The sequence below is a fragment of the Lepidochelys kempii genome, chromosome 3 (assembly GCF_965140265.1).
Source record: "Lepidochelys kempii isolate rLepKem1 chromosome 3, rLepKem1.hap2, whole genome shotgun sequence".
In the NCBI taxonomy this organism is placed as follows: domain Eukaryota; kingdom Metazoa; phylum Chordata; order Testudines; family Cheloniidae; genus Lepidochelys; species Lepidochelys kempii.
The window spans coordinates 21,614,999-21,633,214 of NC_133258.1; the positions used below are offsets into that span (position 1 = coordinate 21,614,999).

General features: G+C 41.1%; 1 protein-coding gene across 12 annotated transcripts in view; it reads left to right on the forward strand.

The window, feature by feature from the left end:
• The window catches only part of PUM2 (pumilio RNA binding family member 2), a 108,235-nt gene that overhangs the window by 4,468 nt on the left and 85,551 nt on the right, over positions 1–18,216 (forward strand). For 10 of the 12 annotated variants that reach the window (XM_073335923.1, XM_073335924.1, XM_073335925.1 and 7 more), the window contains exon 2: positions 7,388–7,772. The exons of the other annotated variants lie outside the window; for them this stretch is intronic. In XM_073335923.1, the coding sequence (XP_073192024.1) occupies positions 7,388–7,772 (385 nt within the window). The remainder of the gene's footprint in view (positions 1–7,387; positions 7,773–18,216) is intronic. 12 annotated transcript variants of the gene reach the window in all.

The window sequence follows — 18,216 nt, forward strand, 5'->3', positions numbered from 1 at the left end:
GCACTGTCTTCAGAACGGGGTGTCTGGAGAGTGGCAGCTGTTGGCTAGGCACCTAGCTCTGAAGACAGTGCTCAGCCAGCAGCAGTGCAGAAGTAAGGGTGGCAATACCATACCCTGCCTTCCTTACTTCCATGCTGCTGCTTGCCGTGGCTCTGCCTTCAGAGCAGGGCTCGCAGCCAGCAGTCACTGCTCTCCAGCTGCCCAGCTCTGAAGGCAGCACCACCGCCTGCAGCAGCGCAGAAATAAGGATAGCAGAGACGGGCTCCACCTAACGAAGAGAGGGAAGAGCATCTTCATAAGCAGGCTGCCTAACCTAGTGAGGAGGGCTTTAAACTAGGTTCACTGGGGGAAGGAGACCAAAGCCCTGAAGTAAGTGGGGAAGTGGAATACCAGGAGGAAGCACAAGCAGGAGCACATGAGAGGGGAGGGCTCCTGCCTCATACTGAGAAAGAGGGACGATCAGCGAGTTATCTCTAGTGCCTATACACAAATGCAAGAAGCCTGGGAAACAAGCAGGGAGAACTGGAAGTCCTGGCACAGTCAAGGAATTATGATGTGATTGGAATAACAGAGACTTGGTGGGATAACTCACATGACTGGAGTACTGTCATGGATGGATAGAAACTGTTCAGGAAGGACAGGCAGCACAGAAAAGGTGGGGGAGTTGCATTGTATGTAAGGGAGCGGTGTGACTGCTCAGAGCTCAAGTATGAAACTTCAGAAAAACCTGAGAGTCTCTGGATTAAGTTTAGAGTGTGAGCAACAACGGTGATGTCATGGTGGGAGTCTGCTGTAGACCATCGGACCAGGGGGATGAGATGGACGAGGCTTTCTTCTGGCAACTAACGGAAGTTACTAGATCGCAGGCCCTGGTTCTCATGGGAGACTTCAATCACCCTGATATCTGCTGGGAGAGCAATACAGCGGTGCACAGACAATCTAGGAAGTTTTTGGAAAGTGTAGGGGACAATTTCCTGGTGCAAGTGCTGGAGGAACCAACTAGGGGCAGAGCTCTTCTTGACCTGCTGCTCACAAACTGGGAAGAATTAGTAGGGGAAGCAAAAGTGGATGGGAACCTGGGAGGCAGTGACCATGAGACGGTCGAGTTCAGGATCCTGACACAGGGAAGAAAGGAGTGCAGCAGAATACGGACCCTGGACTTCAGAAAAGCAGACTCTGACTTCCTCAGGGAACTGATGGGCAAGATCCCCTGGGAGAATAACATGAGGGGGAAAGGAGTCCAGGAGAGCTGGCTGTATTTTAAAGAATCCTTATTGAAGTTACAGGGACAAACCATCCCAATGTGTAGAAAGAATAGTAAATATGGTAGGCGACCAGCTTGGCTTAACAGTGAAATCCTTGCTGATCTTAAACACAAAAAAGAAGCTTCCAAGAAGTGGAAGATTGGACAGATGACCAGGGAAGAGTATAAAAATATTGCTCGGGCATGCAGGAGTGAAATCAGGAAGGCCAAATCACACCTGGAGTTGCAGCTAGCAAGAGATGTTAAGAGTAACGAGAAGGGTTTCTTCAGGTATGTTAGCAACAAGAAGAAAGTCAAGGAAAGTGTGGGCCTCTTCCTGAATGAGGGAGGCAACCTAGTGACAGAGGATGTGGAAAAAGCTAATGTACTCAATGCTTTTTTTGCCTCTGTCTTCACGAACAAGGTCAGCTCCCAGACTACTGCACTGGGCAGCACAGCATGGGGAGGAGATGGCCAGCCCTCTGAAGAAAGAAGTGATTCGGGACTATTTTAGAAAATCTGGACGAGCACAAGTCCATGGGGCCGGATGCGCTGCATCCGAGAGTGCTAAAGGAGTTGGCAGATGTGATTGCAGAGCCATTGGCCATTAACTTTGAAAACTCATGACAATCGGGGAAGGTCCTGAACAACTGGAAAAAGGCTCATGTAGTGCCCATCTTTAAAAAAGGGAAGGAGGAGGATCCTGGGAATTACAGGCCAGTCAGCCTCACCTGAGTCCCTGGAAAAATCATGGAGCAGGTCCTCAAGGAATCAATTCTGAAGCACTTAAAGGAGAGGAAAGTGATCAGGAACAGTCAGCATGGATTCACCAAGGGCAAGTCATGCCTGACTAATCTAATTGCCTTCTATGACGAGATAACTGGCTCTGAGGATGAGGGGAAAGCGATGGACATGTTGTTCCTTGACTTTAACAAAGCTTTTGACACTGTCTCCCGCAGTATTCTTGCCAGCAAGTTAAAGAAGTATGGGCTAGATGAATGGACTACAAGGTGGATAGAAAGCTGTGTAGATCGTCGGTCTCAACAGGTAGTGATCAATGGCTCCATGTCTAGTTGGCAGTCGGTATCAAGTGGAGTGCCCCAAGGGTCAGTCCTCAGGCCAGTTTTGTTCAATATCTTCATTAATGATCTGGAGGATGGTGTGGATTGCACTCTCAGCAAGTTTGCAGATGACATTAAACTGGGAGGAGAGGTAGATATGCTGGAGGGTAGGGATAGGATACAGAGGGACTTAGACAAATTAGAGGATTGGGCTGAAAGAAATCTTATGAGGTTCAACAAGGACAAGTGCAGAGTCCTGCACTTGGGATGGAAGAATCCCATGCACCGCTACAGACTAGGGACCGAATGGCTCGGCAGCAGTTCTGCAGAAAAGGACCTAGGGGTTACAGTGGACGAGAAGCTGGATATGAGTCAGCAGTGTGCCCTTGTTGCCAAGGCGGCCAATGGCATTTTGGGATGTATATGTAGGGGCATTGCCAGCAGATCGAGGGATGTGATCGTTCCCCTCTATTCGACGTTGGTGAGTCCTCATCTGGAGTACTGTGTCCAGTTTTGGGCCCCACACTACAAGAAGGATGTGGGAAAATTGGAATGCATCCAGTGGAGGGCAACAAAAATTATTAGTCATGGAACACATGACTTATGAGGAGAGGCTGAGGGAACTGGGATTGTTTAGTCTGCGGAAGAGAAGAATGCGGGGGGGGGGGGGGGATTGATAGCTGCTTTCAACTACCTGAAAGGGGGTTCCAAAGACTGTTCTCAGTGGTAGCAGATGACAGGACAAGGAGTAATGGTCTCAAGTTGCAGTGGGGGAGGTTTAGGTTGGATATTAGGAAAAACTTTTTCACTAGGAGGGTGGTGAAACACTGGAATGCGTTTCCTAGGGCGGTGGTGGAATCTCCTTCCTTAGAAGTTTAAGGTCAAGCTTGACAAAGCCCTGGCTGCGATGATTTAATTGGGGATTGGTCCTGCTTTGAGCAGGGGGCTGGACTAGATGACCTCCTGAGGTCCCTTCCAGCCCTGATATTCTATGATTCTATGATTCTAAACTTGCAAACCCCCCACAACTTCATTTTGGGTTCGGCCCCTACAATTACAACACTGTGACATTTCAGATTTAAACAGCTGAAATCATGACATTTAGGATTTTTCAAATTCTATGACTGTGAAATTGACCAAAATGCACTGTGAATTTGGTAGGGCCTTAAATATAGATCATCATATTAATATCACGTATTGTAGCATAGATATATTTTAATCAACATATATGCTTTTTCCTTACAAATCGGAGTTGGTAGTCTGTTAAAAATTTTGACAATTTCATCAAATGTTTCCAAATACAGTCTGGCCTCAGTTTACACGGTGGTTACATTCTTGAAAAAACACCGTGCCAATAGAAATCCCTTTAAAAGATACCAAGGGTCCATGGGAAATAAGTGTTTTAGATTCCAGGCTCACAAGATGACCTCTCTAATTTATCCAATACAGGTTTTAAATTAAAAATTGATCGTGAAATTTAAACTTTCTACTATACTGATGTTAAGGATGAACTTGATATGATAATGCTGATGTTGTTGAAGTCAGAACTCCGAGGGCTCATCTGGGGAGGCCAGGGAGTGTGGAGCGGCAGCATAGCCAGGGCGGGACACATGGGTGGGTGGGCATGATTGGGGAGGGGAGGCAGGAAGGATGGGACCACCTCCCCTCACCCCCTCCAGCCAGCCTTGTGGGGACGATGGCCAGTGGCTGCATCGCTGCAGGCGTGCACCTGGGGAGCAGGGTGCGGGGGCTTGCCCAGCTCCGCCCGGCACTCCAGCCAGGGAGTGGGGTCAGGGTGTGGGGTCTTGCTCACTCCCTGGATAGAATGCTGGGTGGGTGGAGTGAGGTAAGCCCCTGTTCCACGACCCCACTCCCCAGCAAGAGTGCTGGATGGAATGGGGTAAGCCCCCACACCCTGACCCTGATCCCCAGCAGGAGCGCTGGGTGGGCAGAACAGGGCTAGCCCACGCCCCGATCCTGTTCCTCGGCAGGAGCGCCGACTGAATGGAGTAAGCCCCCACTCCCCAGCAGGAGCGCTGGATGGAGCGGGGCGAGCCCTTGACCCTGCTCCCCTTCTGGAGCGCCAGGTGAGTGGAGCTAGGCGAGCCCCCAATCCCACTTCCCGGCAGGAGTGTCGGGTGGAGCGGCATAAATGCCTGTGCCCTGATTCCACTCCCCGGGTGTCCACTTGGGGTCGCAAGGCCCCTGGCCAGAGTGTCCATCACCCCCTGCACGGCCTTGTGGAGGGGGTGAGGGGAGGCAGCCTCCCCTCCCCCACCCCCACCATTGCCACACACCCAAATCTGGGCCCACCCAAGTGTCCCGTCCTGGCTACGCCACTGACCTGCGCATCTTGGTGATTGCGCCAGACCATGTAAAAGTGAATCCATACTATGTACAAAAATAAAGGGTCACAATTAATTGACTGGGCATAACTGAAATCATGCAAAAAAAACCCACTGTGTAAATCAAGGCCCAACTGTACAGGCCTCGATTTTCATGGTATTTTTTTGCACAGTTTCAGTTATGCACGGTCAGTTAGTTGTAACCCCATTCCTTGTGCTTCCCCGCCCACCCAAGTGTCCCACCCTGGCTGCTCCACTGCTCCACACTCCCCATCCTCCTCAGATTTACCCTCAGAGTTCTGACTTCAACAACATCAGCATTATCATCATATCAAGTTCATCCTTAACATCAGTGAAGGTTAGTAGCAAGTTCAAATTTCATTAAAAAAAATTAATTTTAAAACCTCTATTGGATGAATTAGGGAGGACATCTTAAGAGCCTGGAACCTAAACCCTTATTTCCCATAGACCCTTGGTATCTTTTTAAGCGATTTCTTTTGGCACGGTGTTTTTTCAAGAACGTCAACCACTGTGTAAATTAAGGCCCAACTGTATATCTACAATTTGACCAGTTCTGGTAAAGTTAAATTACTTCTCACTTAGCCAGTGTAGAGAAGGCATTGGAGAAATGGATATATACAAATTACTGCACTGACCGGCCTTGTTTTTCCATTGTAAATCTCTCTTTGTGCTTACATATGTCATAAATCGTTGATTTTTTTTCTCTTTGTGTGTGGGGAGTGGGGAACAAGGGGATAAAGGTTGACAGAAAAAGTCTCAGTCCAGAAACTACTTTTTAAATGTGAGCATGCTCACCCAACATTGATATGAGCATAAATTTTTCAATTATAAGTGTACCAAACTAGTTTTTTTAATTTGGTTACTTAGTTCCTTTATTTATATATAAATCATATACAAAACTTTAAAGTGGACTAAAGCCTGCTAGTTTTTTAAAAGGAAAAAAAAGTGATGTTGAGGCTCAGAGAGGCTACTATGCACATGTATTTAGTTTCTTGGAGCCATATTATGCAAACGTTAAATTTTCACAGTATATATTTTAGCACAGAGCTGCTTGGAATGAATTTTGTGAATGTTCATTAAGAAAAATAAAACTTACACATTTTATTTCACATTCATAGTTTTTAGGCATATTATTCTTAATGCATGATTATATTTCCAGTAGAATATATATTGCAAAATTCTTTGTTCTGTAAATATTGCATTGGGGGGTTTGTCATATTGTTGAGTTTGAAGAAATCTCAGAATTCATAACATGTTTGTGAAATGCCATTTCAGTGAAGTAAACAGCTATTGTTGTAATAATAAAACTACATCTAAGTAGCATTTTTTCTTACAATGGCAATAAAACAATGCATATTCAGAGTTATAGCAAAAACCTCAATTCCACAGTATGGTATCTTTTTTTTGTTGATGATGATGATTGTACATGGAGGAGGTGTTAACGCTGGGAATAAAATATGTGTATGCATAGAGGAATTAGAAGGGATCGTGATCTCTTTTTGTATACAATTTTACGCTTAAAAACTGGGTGAGGAGCTTTCTGCATATGATTTTTTCCATTCAGGTTTTATATTGTTCCTCTTAAGTGATTATGGAAGGTATGAAACTTACTGTAAAGCTTCCAGACTGTACTTTAAAATAAAAATAACTCTGACCATTTTTGCAGATGCCATAAATTATTACATTTTAGGATATTTTTGTCTTAGTTTGTGTACTGCTCCTGGTCTATGAATTTCACTGTAAGATTGACAATAAGCCTGATGAAATAGACAAAGTAGGAATCAAAAAGTCAAAAAAATGCATGATCACTTTGCCCCCATCAGATATTTTGCAATAAAAACACAGGCGAGTCCATTCTTAGATGTTGGCAATAAAAACAGAGTTCATTCTTAATCTGGTAGAATGGGCTCTCCTTTGTTTTTATTGCCAGAGTCCATTCTACCAGATTAAGAATGAACTCTGTTTTTGTTGCCAACATCTAAGAATGGACTTGCCTGTGTTTTTATTGCCAAAATCTCTGCGGGGGCAAAGTGATCATGCATTTTTTCGACTTTTTGATTGCTACTTTGTCCACTTCATCATGGGTATTTTCAGTCTTTCATCAATAAGCATGTGGTTGTCGGTTATACTTATTGCAAACCAAAAATAAAATTCTTCAAAAGGAAGTTGGCAGACTGACTAAAGATTTCAGGTTCAGATTAAAATTGTGGTCAGTGAAAGGCCAAAATATACTGCCAGTTTGGTCATAGGTGTTTTTAATATGAAATTTGATATTAAAATTACAACCAGAATAACACTGAACATTTTTCACTTGTGACATATCTGCATTGAGATTTAGGAGTTAGCCTTCCATACTATTTAGGTGAAAGTGTTTGTAGGCTATGAAAAACAAAGTTGGTAGCAGAAATTATAGGACCTAATATGAAGGAATGTACGTGTCAGTTGATATTATAAAAAACTAAATTCAAGATCTGAAATTATATTTTGATCAAGGATAGTTTGGCTCCATACTATGTATTGTCTCCGAAAACCCTGCCATCTTAGGTTGATAACAGTACTTTAAATTAATTAAATAGAAAAAGCTTAAGCCAACATCTTCAACAGAGAATACTGTTCTTATATAGTCTGGATTTTTTTGAAATCCTAATTATAAGAACTGCGTATTTAAAGACATTCATTGGAAAGCCTTTTATGTTATCAAGACTTTTTCTTTTTAGGTTTCTACGTGGAATGAGCATTCCATGTGTCCTCCTAGGCATGAATGAAGTGACCTGGCAGGAGACAAGAGGAATGATGCATGCGAACATTGGTCAGGAAGCCAGTGGGGTTGGAATAGGGGTTGCCCCAGCTGGAACAGTAGGTGGAAGAACAGCAGGGCCAGGGCCTGGAACTTCAGGGCCCAGTTCAGGTGGAAACAATCCTCACACCATCCCTACAGCTACAGTGTCAGGTGCTTCCAATGTCCAGGTACCCCTCAGTGGACGGTCTCAGGATGATGCCACAGTTGGATATTTCTTCCAGAGGCAGGCTGGTGAGCAGTTGAGTGGCTACTCCAGCAAACATCGCTGGCCCACAGGAGATAGCATTCATGTAGATCATTCGGTAGGTAGTTTATTTGTTTTTTTCATTCAAAAACTTCTTATGTTTTTTCTTAAATCCATATCTTTCAGAAAGATATATGTGGGTTAAGCTAGTCTTTCTGTATCAATTATAGCTTCAAAGCATATAGTTTTCCATAATGTAAACTATTCAGTTTTTTGTTTGAGCAATTAAATTAGGCTACATATAAGTTATAATTATTCTTTTGTAATACTTTAAGTGTTCATTAAAAAGTTGTTGGTTAAAGTAAATAAGCATTACTTTTCAAAATGTGTCTAGTTTTTTTTCCAGAAACACAAGTATCACTTGTTAGATCTGAAATCAGATGATAGCCAACTGTTTTAGTGTGATAAAAGGCCAAATTATAATAGGCCTAATGAAAAGTAACATGGCTCTTGCACACAAGCTTACTTGTTACACTTGCAGGTAAAAACTTGTATCATCAACACTATAAACATGTAAGTAGTAGAACTAAGCAAGGGGTACCTGTTGTTTAAACTTAACAGTATACAATAGGTTACAACCTGATCTTTTTGTTTTAGATAATGAAATCTAATTACCCACAAAGCTTCAAATAGCAAACACCTAGCTCCAAATGTGTAACTGCTACAGCTTTCTAATTTCTCTCGTTTAACATTTACTCTTGAAATTCAGAAAACAAAACGTTCTTTCCTATGAATCTGAGTTCGGCAAGTTAAAAGGTTCACTGACAATTTCTTTATCTTCCCAAACCCCGGGGTTGTGGGATATGTTCCAAGAAAATTCAGTAAAATGTAGGAAAATGAATACAACAACTGAACTTTTAGGTTGGTAAAATTTCTTATCTTTGTTATTTTTCTCATCCATTTGCTTTTCGTCTTTACCTTAATTTCTCTGGTCATTTTATTTCTTGGTTTTGTTTTTATTCTCCCTCCCTTTTATTCTCCCTTCTTTCTCTTTCCTGTAATATTAATTGCAGAGCAAAACCTCTCTTGTCAGTACCTGGTTCTTTGTATTGTATAAAATATTTTATATATTACTAAAATATAAATCAAGCCCCTCACAATATTCTTCTTTCCCACTTGGGGCAAGTAATTATTTTGAATGTGTGATAACGTAATAGTCTTTTTTTTTTTTTTTCCCCTCATCATCTTTGGCTTCATGGTAAATGGTGGGCAACTAGATTGTGTGCCTAGGCCAATTGATTTTTATTACAGTTTTGCAAGGTGATAGTCTGTGTGTGTATTTATGTATTAAGCTATTCTTAGACAAGTAAGAATTGGCATATCTTCTCCCCCATCCGGAGAGCAGAGAGATCTGCAGCTCAGATTAGCTTTGTGTAATAAAACTATTTAGGTCCTTCAGCGTATTGCCACGCTTGTTCAGGAGAGAACGGTAAATGTAAACGTCCTATACCTAGTGTGTTTTAAAAAGAGCTCCAGAAAAAACTGGTTCTTGAAAATGTTTTGTTTTATAAATTACAAAGAGCCATAAAGGGGAAGTTTATTTTACTTTTGCTTATTCACCTTTAATTGCTGGGGAGCAGTAATACTTTTCTAACCTATATAAATGAGCAATATCTCCTTTGTGTTCTGCCATTTTCACTGCTTTCCTTCTTTGATGGTCTAGAAAAATAGGAAATTGCCATGAAAGAACAGATCAATAGACTTCCCTAGTGCTATTCTGTATGCTTTAATAGTTGCAGAGTGTTCTTTGTGGGCCACAGTGCACACAGAACAGTTGCTTTAGGGTGGGTATGTGAAGACAGGAATTACATTCATATTTACCATCTTGTAAAGAGCCAGTGCTCAGAGTGAGGTTCCAACAGACCTGGTACATCTAAAAGCTAAAATATGCAGACTTTGAAAGAATTTAATTACCATTCCTTTCTATATGCATAGGTTAGGAAAAATCAGCACATTTGGGTGAGAGATGAAAGGGGTGGATGTTTTGACATGTTTGCAAAGAGAGACTGCATAGAAATGATGTTAATAAAAATGACTCTGAAATCCAAAATGAGGAAATTAAAATCCCTAGATTCAGTATGGATTACTTAAGCATACTGTAGCTGAGTCATGGAAGGTATGAATATGCCTAAACAAAAAAAAAAGCAGGAAGGAAAGAAAATAAGCAGTATGGATAAAAACAGTAAGGTTCAAGTTGCAGAGAGTGGAAACCCGGCTCAAGTGAAGCCAGTAGAAAGGAGCACAGACTGTTACAGGTAAAATACAAAATGGAAACTAGGAAACTTGGGAGAAATTTTCATAGAACTGGAAGGGACCTCGAGAGGTCATCTAGTCCAAACCCCTGCACTCAAGGCAGGGCTAAATATTATCTAGACCATCCCTCACAGGTGTTTGTCCAACCTTCTCTTAAAAATCCCCAATGATGGAGATTCCACAACCTCCCTAGGCAATTTCAGTGCTTAACCACTCTGATAAGAAGTTTTTCCTAATGTCCAACGTAAACTGCCCTTGCTGCAATTTAAACCCATTGCTTCTCGTCCTATCTTCAGAGGTTAAGAAGAACGATTTTTCTCTCTCCTCCTTGTAACAACCTTTTATGTTCTTGTTATCATGTCCCCTCTTCTCCAGACTAGACAAACCCAATTTTTTCGGTCTTCCCTCATAGGTCATATTTTCTACACCTCCAATCATTTTTGTTGCTCTTCTCTGGATTTTCTCCAATTTGTCCACATCTTTCCTGAAATGTGGCATCCAGAACTAGACGCAGTACTCCAGTTGAGGCCTAATCAGTGTGGAGTAGAGCAGAAGAATTACTTCTCGTCTTGCTTACAATACTTTAATACATCCCAGAATGTTTACTTTTTTTGCAACAGCGTTACACTGTTGACTCATATTTAACTTGTGATCCACTATGACTCCCAGATCCCTTTCTGCAGTACTCCTTCCTAGGCAGTCATTTCCCATTTTATATATGTGTAACTGATTGTTCCTTCCTAAGTGGAGTACTTTGCATTTGTCCGTATTGAGTTTCATCCTGTTTACTTCAGACCATTTCTCCAGTTTGTCCAGATCATTTTGAATATTAATCCTATCCTCCAAAGCACTTGCAACCCCCTCCCCCCCCCGCTTGGTATTGTCCGCAAACTTTATAAGCGTACTCTCTACGCCAGGGATCTCAAACTCAAATCACCATGAGGGCCACATGGAGACTAGTATATTGGCCCGAGGGCCACATCACTGACACCTTTTCATACAAAGATACAAAAGCCCCCGGCCCCACTCCACCTCTTTCATGAGGCCCCGCCTCTTCTCCACCTCCTCCCCTGAGCACGCTGCACCCCCGCTCCTCCCCCCTGGAAAGTCCTAAGTGCTGCCAAATGTTTGGTGGCAGGAAGCGCTGGGAGGTAGGTGGAGGAGCAGGGACGCAATGCGCTTAAGGGGACTGGAGGTGAGGGGAGCTGTGACGGGCCGCAGGAAATCTGTAAATTCATTGCCACGAGATATTGTTGAATCCTAGAGCATAGTATGATTCAAACAGAACATCCAGCATTATAATCTTTTAAAACATATATAGAGATATAAACCCTCATGCTTCAGTCCTTAATCCAGACCACTAACTGACAAAATTAGGAAGAAACTTCCCTTCTCTAATTCTAGAATTGCCCACCACAGGATTTTTTGCACTTTCCTCTGACATATTTATTATTAGTGGCCATTAAACAGGTTACTGGACTAGATGGACCACTGCTCTGATCTTGTATGGCAATGTCTCTTTTTCCCAACCATGAAAAAGACTGTAGAGCAAGAGAGGGTGGGTCCGCAGTCGGGGGAGGACACGTACCCTTTGGCATCATCCTGGTAAATTGGTGGTTACCATTAACTCGTATCAATTCTATCTGTGTTTAGTGGAGAATCCTCTAGGACCTGAGAAGTGAGTGACCAGCAGTAAGCCTATAACTGTCCCCTGCTTGAGCAATATTGCCATAGAGGCTAAGATGGGGTTTTGAGAGGAAAGTGACTGTGTGAAAGTTTAGAGACACATGGTCTTTTCAGAGGTCTCAAACGCCTCACAGATCTTAGACAAAGCAGACATTAGTGAATTTTGGTGGAAGAATGCCAAGGAAATACTGCAATTACAATAAAGACTACCAAAAGCCTCTTATACTTACAATAAATAGCAGTATTGTAAACAAGAGAATGTAAATGATTACACAAAGCCTTAGTGAGGTGTCAGTTGGAGTAACCGGTCTCATTTTGGGCATCTTACTTCTATTAGAATTTACGAACTGTTGGGGAAGGTATAGAGAGCAACTACTACATAAATTTCTCAGAAGTAGGACACAGTCTTAGTTATGACAGGTTGAAGAGCTTATTTTGTGTACAAGATGGAGGAGATGTTGCTAGTGATCTATTGCAGTATGTACGTACTTCAGTAAGACTTTGTTTCAACTATACAAGTATGGGGAAACACTTGGGCATTATTAGATACTTAACTATTAGCAATAATAGAATCAGCAGTTTAGATTATATGTGTTGAAGCACTTCCTTAGACAAAAATATTTGGAATTCTTTACACCAAGAATAAATGGACAATTGTGATATCTTGGGTTTTAAATAATATTGCATTCTTAAATATGGATTTTTCTTGCTCAAACATGCTGTGCTAACACATTAGCCAAATTTGAGATTGGGAAAGAATTTTCCCGCACTGAACTGTACAGGAGTTTCACCTTCTTTTGGAGCATTGAGTTGGATTTAGCCATTTAGATCAGGTGAATATTTCCCACATAATCAGTTTTCTGTAGTTCCAGTGGGAGGAGAACTTTTTATAGTCATTTGTTCTTCCAATTGTATAGATGCCCTACGCTAAGAATTTTAATAATTGATTTTTAATTACATTTTTTGTTAGGTTAATGATAGGTTTCATTACATTGAAAATATTTTTACTTCCCTTCTGCCTGGGTGGATTTGATTTAAATCAGTTTGATTTAAATCACTAGTCAGGAAGACTCGATTTAATCATGGATTCCTACATAAAAAGTGCATTCTTGTTGGTTGTTATAACCTTAATACATATTCTTCACAGCTCAGAGATAGATGTAGGTTTCATTTTTAGAAGGCACACACTATACATTTTTAAAGTGATTTTTTTGAAAACTTTTCAGATTAGATTTACAGCTATATCAGAAAATGAATGATTGTTTGGTTATTTCATTTACCAAAGCTAATTGAAGCATATGTTTCTGAAGTCATTGGGAGGTGAACTATCCCCAATTCAACAAGTTAATCATTAATATTTGGAGGATTTTCTTACCATTCTGTATTAGGAGGAGAACATCACCAGACAGACATTTAAATTGTTTTATTTAACTAAAACAACAACGTTATGTATTCTGGAATTTTTTCCTTCAATAGCAAACATAATATTTTAACAAAACAAGCATATGAAATTTTGAATTTAGTTAAACATTCAAGTTTTTTAAAATCTGGTTTGTTTTTTTTAAAATTGTTTAACTAAAATAGTTAAATGAATTTTAAAAAATTAAATAGACTGCTAGGTCAACATGAAAAACTTAAAATATTGGCTTCTGCAGCTACCTCAGTCGTCTTCACCTTCATTTTCCTGTTTGTTCATAATCTGGAAAAGAAAAACAAGCTTTCCTGCTTTTTCAGGTCCCAAACGATTTCTCAGTTTGGATTGAATTATTCCAAACAAAGAAAATATACTATCTACACCGGCAGAAGACGCTACTGCTGTTAAAAGTGAGATTATAACTTCAACAGTCTCTGAATCCAAGTGCTTAAGTGACTTCCATGAGTTTACTGGTGTGACTTTCTTTAAAACATCATCAGCAAACATATATTTCTTGAATGGTTCACCCTTAGCTCTGAAGATTATTATAGTTGGCATTATGGAGGGATGATTGCTGGATGTCCATGTCATAGCCAACTCCTCTTCTTCAGCAGTTAAGGTTTGACTCTGGTACCGAGTATTGAGAATATTTGCAAGAAAGTGAGCTGGAGAGGGTGCTTGTCCCATTCGTTTTTTTAATGCTTGTAATTTAACTCTGCATATTTCTCTTTTTAAGACCTCACTCAGTTCCTTCCAAAGTTCAACAGCGTCAGCAATAAAATAGCTATTTCCCTGCATTTTGTTCAAGGCTATAGAAATAAGCTTCAGGATACTCCGCATGAGTTCAACATTTCTTGTAAGCCCAATGTTGAGAATTTTGGCTGTGACAGTGCCATTTATTTTTTCACAATTTTGTTAACAAACTGTCATCAGATTAGGCCAGTTCTTGGTATAGTTCAAAACAGTCCACTCTGAGTTCCATCTCATGTCTTGTGGGAGAGTTAGCTTGGTTCCTCCCACTTTTTTCAGAGCAGCTGCTGCAAAGTGGTTGTTATGGAAGTATTTTCAACAACATTAGCCTTTATTTTTGGAACACTGAAGTCTTTGGCTAGGAGGTGTATCAAATGAGCATGGCAGTTGTATGTTATTAGGTTGGGATTCTCTTCGCTCTCTTCTAAATTTCTTCTCATCTTGGATACATTTGCAGCATTGTCTGTGACCAAGCTGCGTACTAGACATTTGAATTTTTTTTCACAGTTTGTTATAGGTTTTACTGCTACTTCTTGTAAGTATCCTGCTGTGTGTGCATTTCCTGATGCATCAGTTGTTTCTGTAAGAAAGACATTCCCTTCTTCTGTTGTCACACAAGCACATACAACAGGATCATTGTGGACATTGCTCCACCCATTAAGACTCAGGTTAACAATTTTAGACCTTTTGCATGCTGCTCAATTTCTCTTTCATACACTTTATCCAGTAATTTGCCTGTGACATCTGCTCTGTTAGGTGACTGTGTCCTGGTCTTAATGACTGAACCATGTTAATGAAGTGTGGGTTCTCAATCGTAGAAAGAAGTTTGTTGCATAAACAAACCGAGCAATTTTTTCATCGGTTACCTCTTTTTATAATCTGCTGGTGGTTCTCACAAACTTGTCTATGGTTGTTTCTGGATGATGATGATTTTTTTTTTCTTTTTGCAATAGGTGATATACTTTGGCTACTTGACATACACGATGTGATTGAAACACTATCATTGGCAGATAACTGAAACTATAGAAAATGATGGTGATCTTGAAGGTGGATAGTCTTCAGAATCCTGTATGTTGAGGGTGGATTCTCCTAAACAAAATAAGTCAATGCAGTTATTTAATTATTATTACCATACTGCTCATTTAGGATTACTCATTGCATTCACAGACACTCAGTACTACTTTAAAGGTGAAATTGTAAAAAGAAGAGCTGCCTATTTCAGCTATTTATTTTTTTATCACAACTGCATCTAAAATAATAGTACCATAGAGTAACAACTATATTTTTTGCTCAAACATGAGAATTCAAGACTAGTCCAGAAGGAAGACAGGCAGTCCTTAAGAAAGAAGTATGAAATACAGAAGTTTATCAACCTGAAGATCCTGCATGTTCAGACATGTTCCTTTCATCATCTTCAACGCAGCTTCCTCCTGAGAAGGAACATGTCTCATGTTGTTGTTTCATTCGGGCAACCAGGCCTTGGATTTCTTTGTTGCACTGTTTGCAATTTGCACGCATGCCTGTCTTACCCACAGGTAGAGGAACTTCATTAAAATATTCCCAAACTGGGTCTCTTTTATGGTCTGCTGCCAATATAGGTTTTCCCTTTTAGCGAGAGAATGGTATTGTAGATCTCAAATCAATGAAGGCTACACGGAAAGACCTCAAGACTTCTGGAATATACTGCTCAAACAGTTTCACTTTTGTTTCTACTGCCTGTCCCTCCCCTCTCACATTTATCTCCAGACTTCTTCTCCTTGTCCAGATCTATTCTATTTCACCCCCAACGATCTTCTATTCATTGAACTTTCTGAAACTTTTTGAGAACTGCAAAACTATGCATCTCTGATGGTATCTTCTAGATTAAGCATTAAGCACTGTCCCATTGGGTAGATAGAAAGATTAACCTAAATAATCTATACAGAAGCCCCAGGAACCCCATAAGATTGGGTCCCTAATCCATGAACTATTGGAACTCATTTACAAAACTTTTCTTAAACATTACATGAATATTGTCTCATCGTATAGAATTAGAATGTATAATCCCAATCCATGATGAGATATCTTTGAGCTATAATGTGTCTTAATTAAAACTATCTTTAGATAGGATTTTTTTGATAAAATGCTTTTTGAGGAAAAAACCTATTTTAAATTTAAAAATCCAATTTTTTTTAAGTCATTGATTTTTATCCACCCTGATTTTCTTCATGACCTATCCCTGCTCTAATTATCTTTTTAATATCAGGAAGGTCTTGATTCCTGTCTTTTCTCTGCCATTGATTCTAGCCTTTGTTGCCAATTTGTTAAATTTGCAGACTGTCATCTTGGTCATTTCTCACATGTCATCCCTCATGCCTGGGAGGAGTTACACGCACACCTCTGTAAAGCCACCTCACTGTCCTTAAAACTGTCCTGGGCCATGTTGCTTACAAAAACGTTTGTCAGGTGTGCTTTGACCAGTGCTTTTCATGCTGACTACTAGTCTAATTGTTTTCTTGTGCTTCCTGACCTGTTTGTTGTGTTCAGTGGTTGTCTCATCTCAGACTTAGACTGTAGGCTCTTTGGGACAGGAACCATCTCTTTATGTGCTTACGTAGTGCCTAATAATTTTCAGTCACTGTTACAATGATAAAGTATGAAAATATACTAATCAAGAATCTGGAACACTCAGCTGTGTCATATGGAAGAACTAGATTTAATTTTCTGGACTAAATTTAGTCTGGCACAGTTCCCATAAAAAACAATGGAGAAAGGGGGCCCTGAAATTTGGCTATGAAGGGTTCTAGAGAGCCTTGGTGAGCATGGGTTGCAGAAGACTGAAGAAAGTTGAAGCCAGATTGAAAAGTATTGAAGAGAGGAATGCAAAGCAATGGTTGTAAATAGCAGTGATCATAGAGATGACGGGAAGGAGGAAGATGGAGCATAATTGGAAAGACAAATGGGATTGAGGAATTAAATGATTTTTTTTTAGACTAATGGATAATTTTATATCTAAAATGCTAATCAGAAATTAAATTGTTTTAGAATCATAGAATATCAGGGTTGGAAGGGACCTCAGGAGGTCATCTAGTCCAACCCCCTGCTCAAAGCAGGACCAATCCCCAATTAAATCATCCCAGTCAGGGCTTTGTCAAGCCTGACCTTAAAAACCTCTAAGGAAGGAGATTCTACCACCTCCCTAGGTAACGCATTCCAGTGTTTCACCACCCTCCTAGTGAAAAAAGTTTTTCCTAATATCCAACCTAAACCTCCCCCACTGCAACTTGAGACCATTACTCCTTGTCCTGTCCTCTTCTACCACTGAGAATAGTCTAGAACCATCCTCTCTGGAACCACCTGTCAGGTAGTTGAAAGCAGCTATCAAATCCCCCCTCATTCTTCTCTTCTGCAGACTAAACAATCCCAGTTCCCTCAGCCTCTCCTCATAAGTCATGTGTTCCAGACCCCTAATCATTTTTGTTGCCCTTCGCTGGACTCTCTGCAATTTATCCACATCCTTCTTGTAGTGTGGGGTCCAAAACTGGACACAGTACTCCAGATGAGGCCTCACCAATGTCGAATAGAGGGGAACGATCACGTCCCTCGATCTGCTCGCTATGCCCCTGCATATACATCCCAAAATGCCATTGGCCGCCTTGGCAACAAGGGCACACTGCTGACTCATATCCAGCTTCTCGTCCACTGTCACCCCTAGGTCCTTTTCTGCAGAACTGCTGCCTAGCCATTCGGTCCCTAGTCTGTAGCGGTGCATTGGGTTCTTCCGTCCTAAGTGCAGGACCCTGCACTTATCCTTATTGAACCTCATCAGATTTCTTTTGGCCCAATCCTCCAATTTGTCTAGGTCCCTCTGTATCCTATCCCTGCCCTCCAGCGTATCTACCACGCCTCCTAGTTTAGTATCATACGCAAATTTGCTGAGGGTGCAATCCACACCATCCTCCAGTTCATTTATGAAGATATTGAACAAGACCGGCCCCAGGACCGACCCCTGGGGCACTCCACTTGACACCGGCTGCCAACTAGACATGGAGCCATTGATCACTACCCATTGAGCCCGACGATCTACACAGCTTTCTATCCGCCTTATAGTCCATTCATCCAGCCTATACTACTTTAACTTGCTGGCAAGAATACTGTGGGAGACCGTGTCAAAAGCTTTGCTAAAGTCAAGAAACAATACATCCACTGCTTTCCCTTCATCCACAGAACCAGTAATCTCATCATAGAAGGCAATTAGATTAGTCAGGCATGACCTTCCCTTGGTGAATCCATGCTGACTGTTCCTGGTCACTTTCCTCTCATGTAGGTGCTTCAGGATTGATTCTTTGAGGACCTGCTCCATGATTTTTCCGGGGACTGAGGTGAGGCTGACTGGCCTGTAGATCCCAGGATCCTCCTT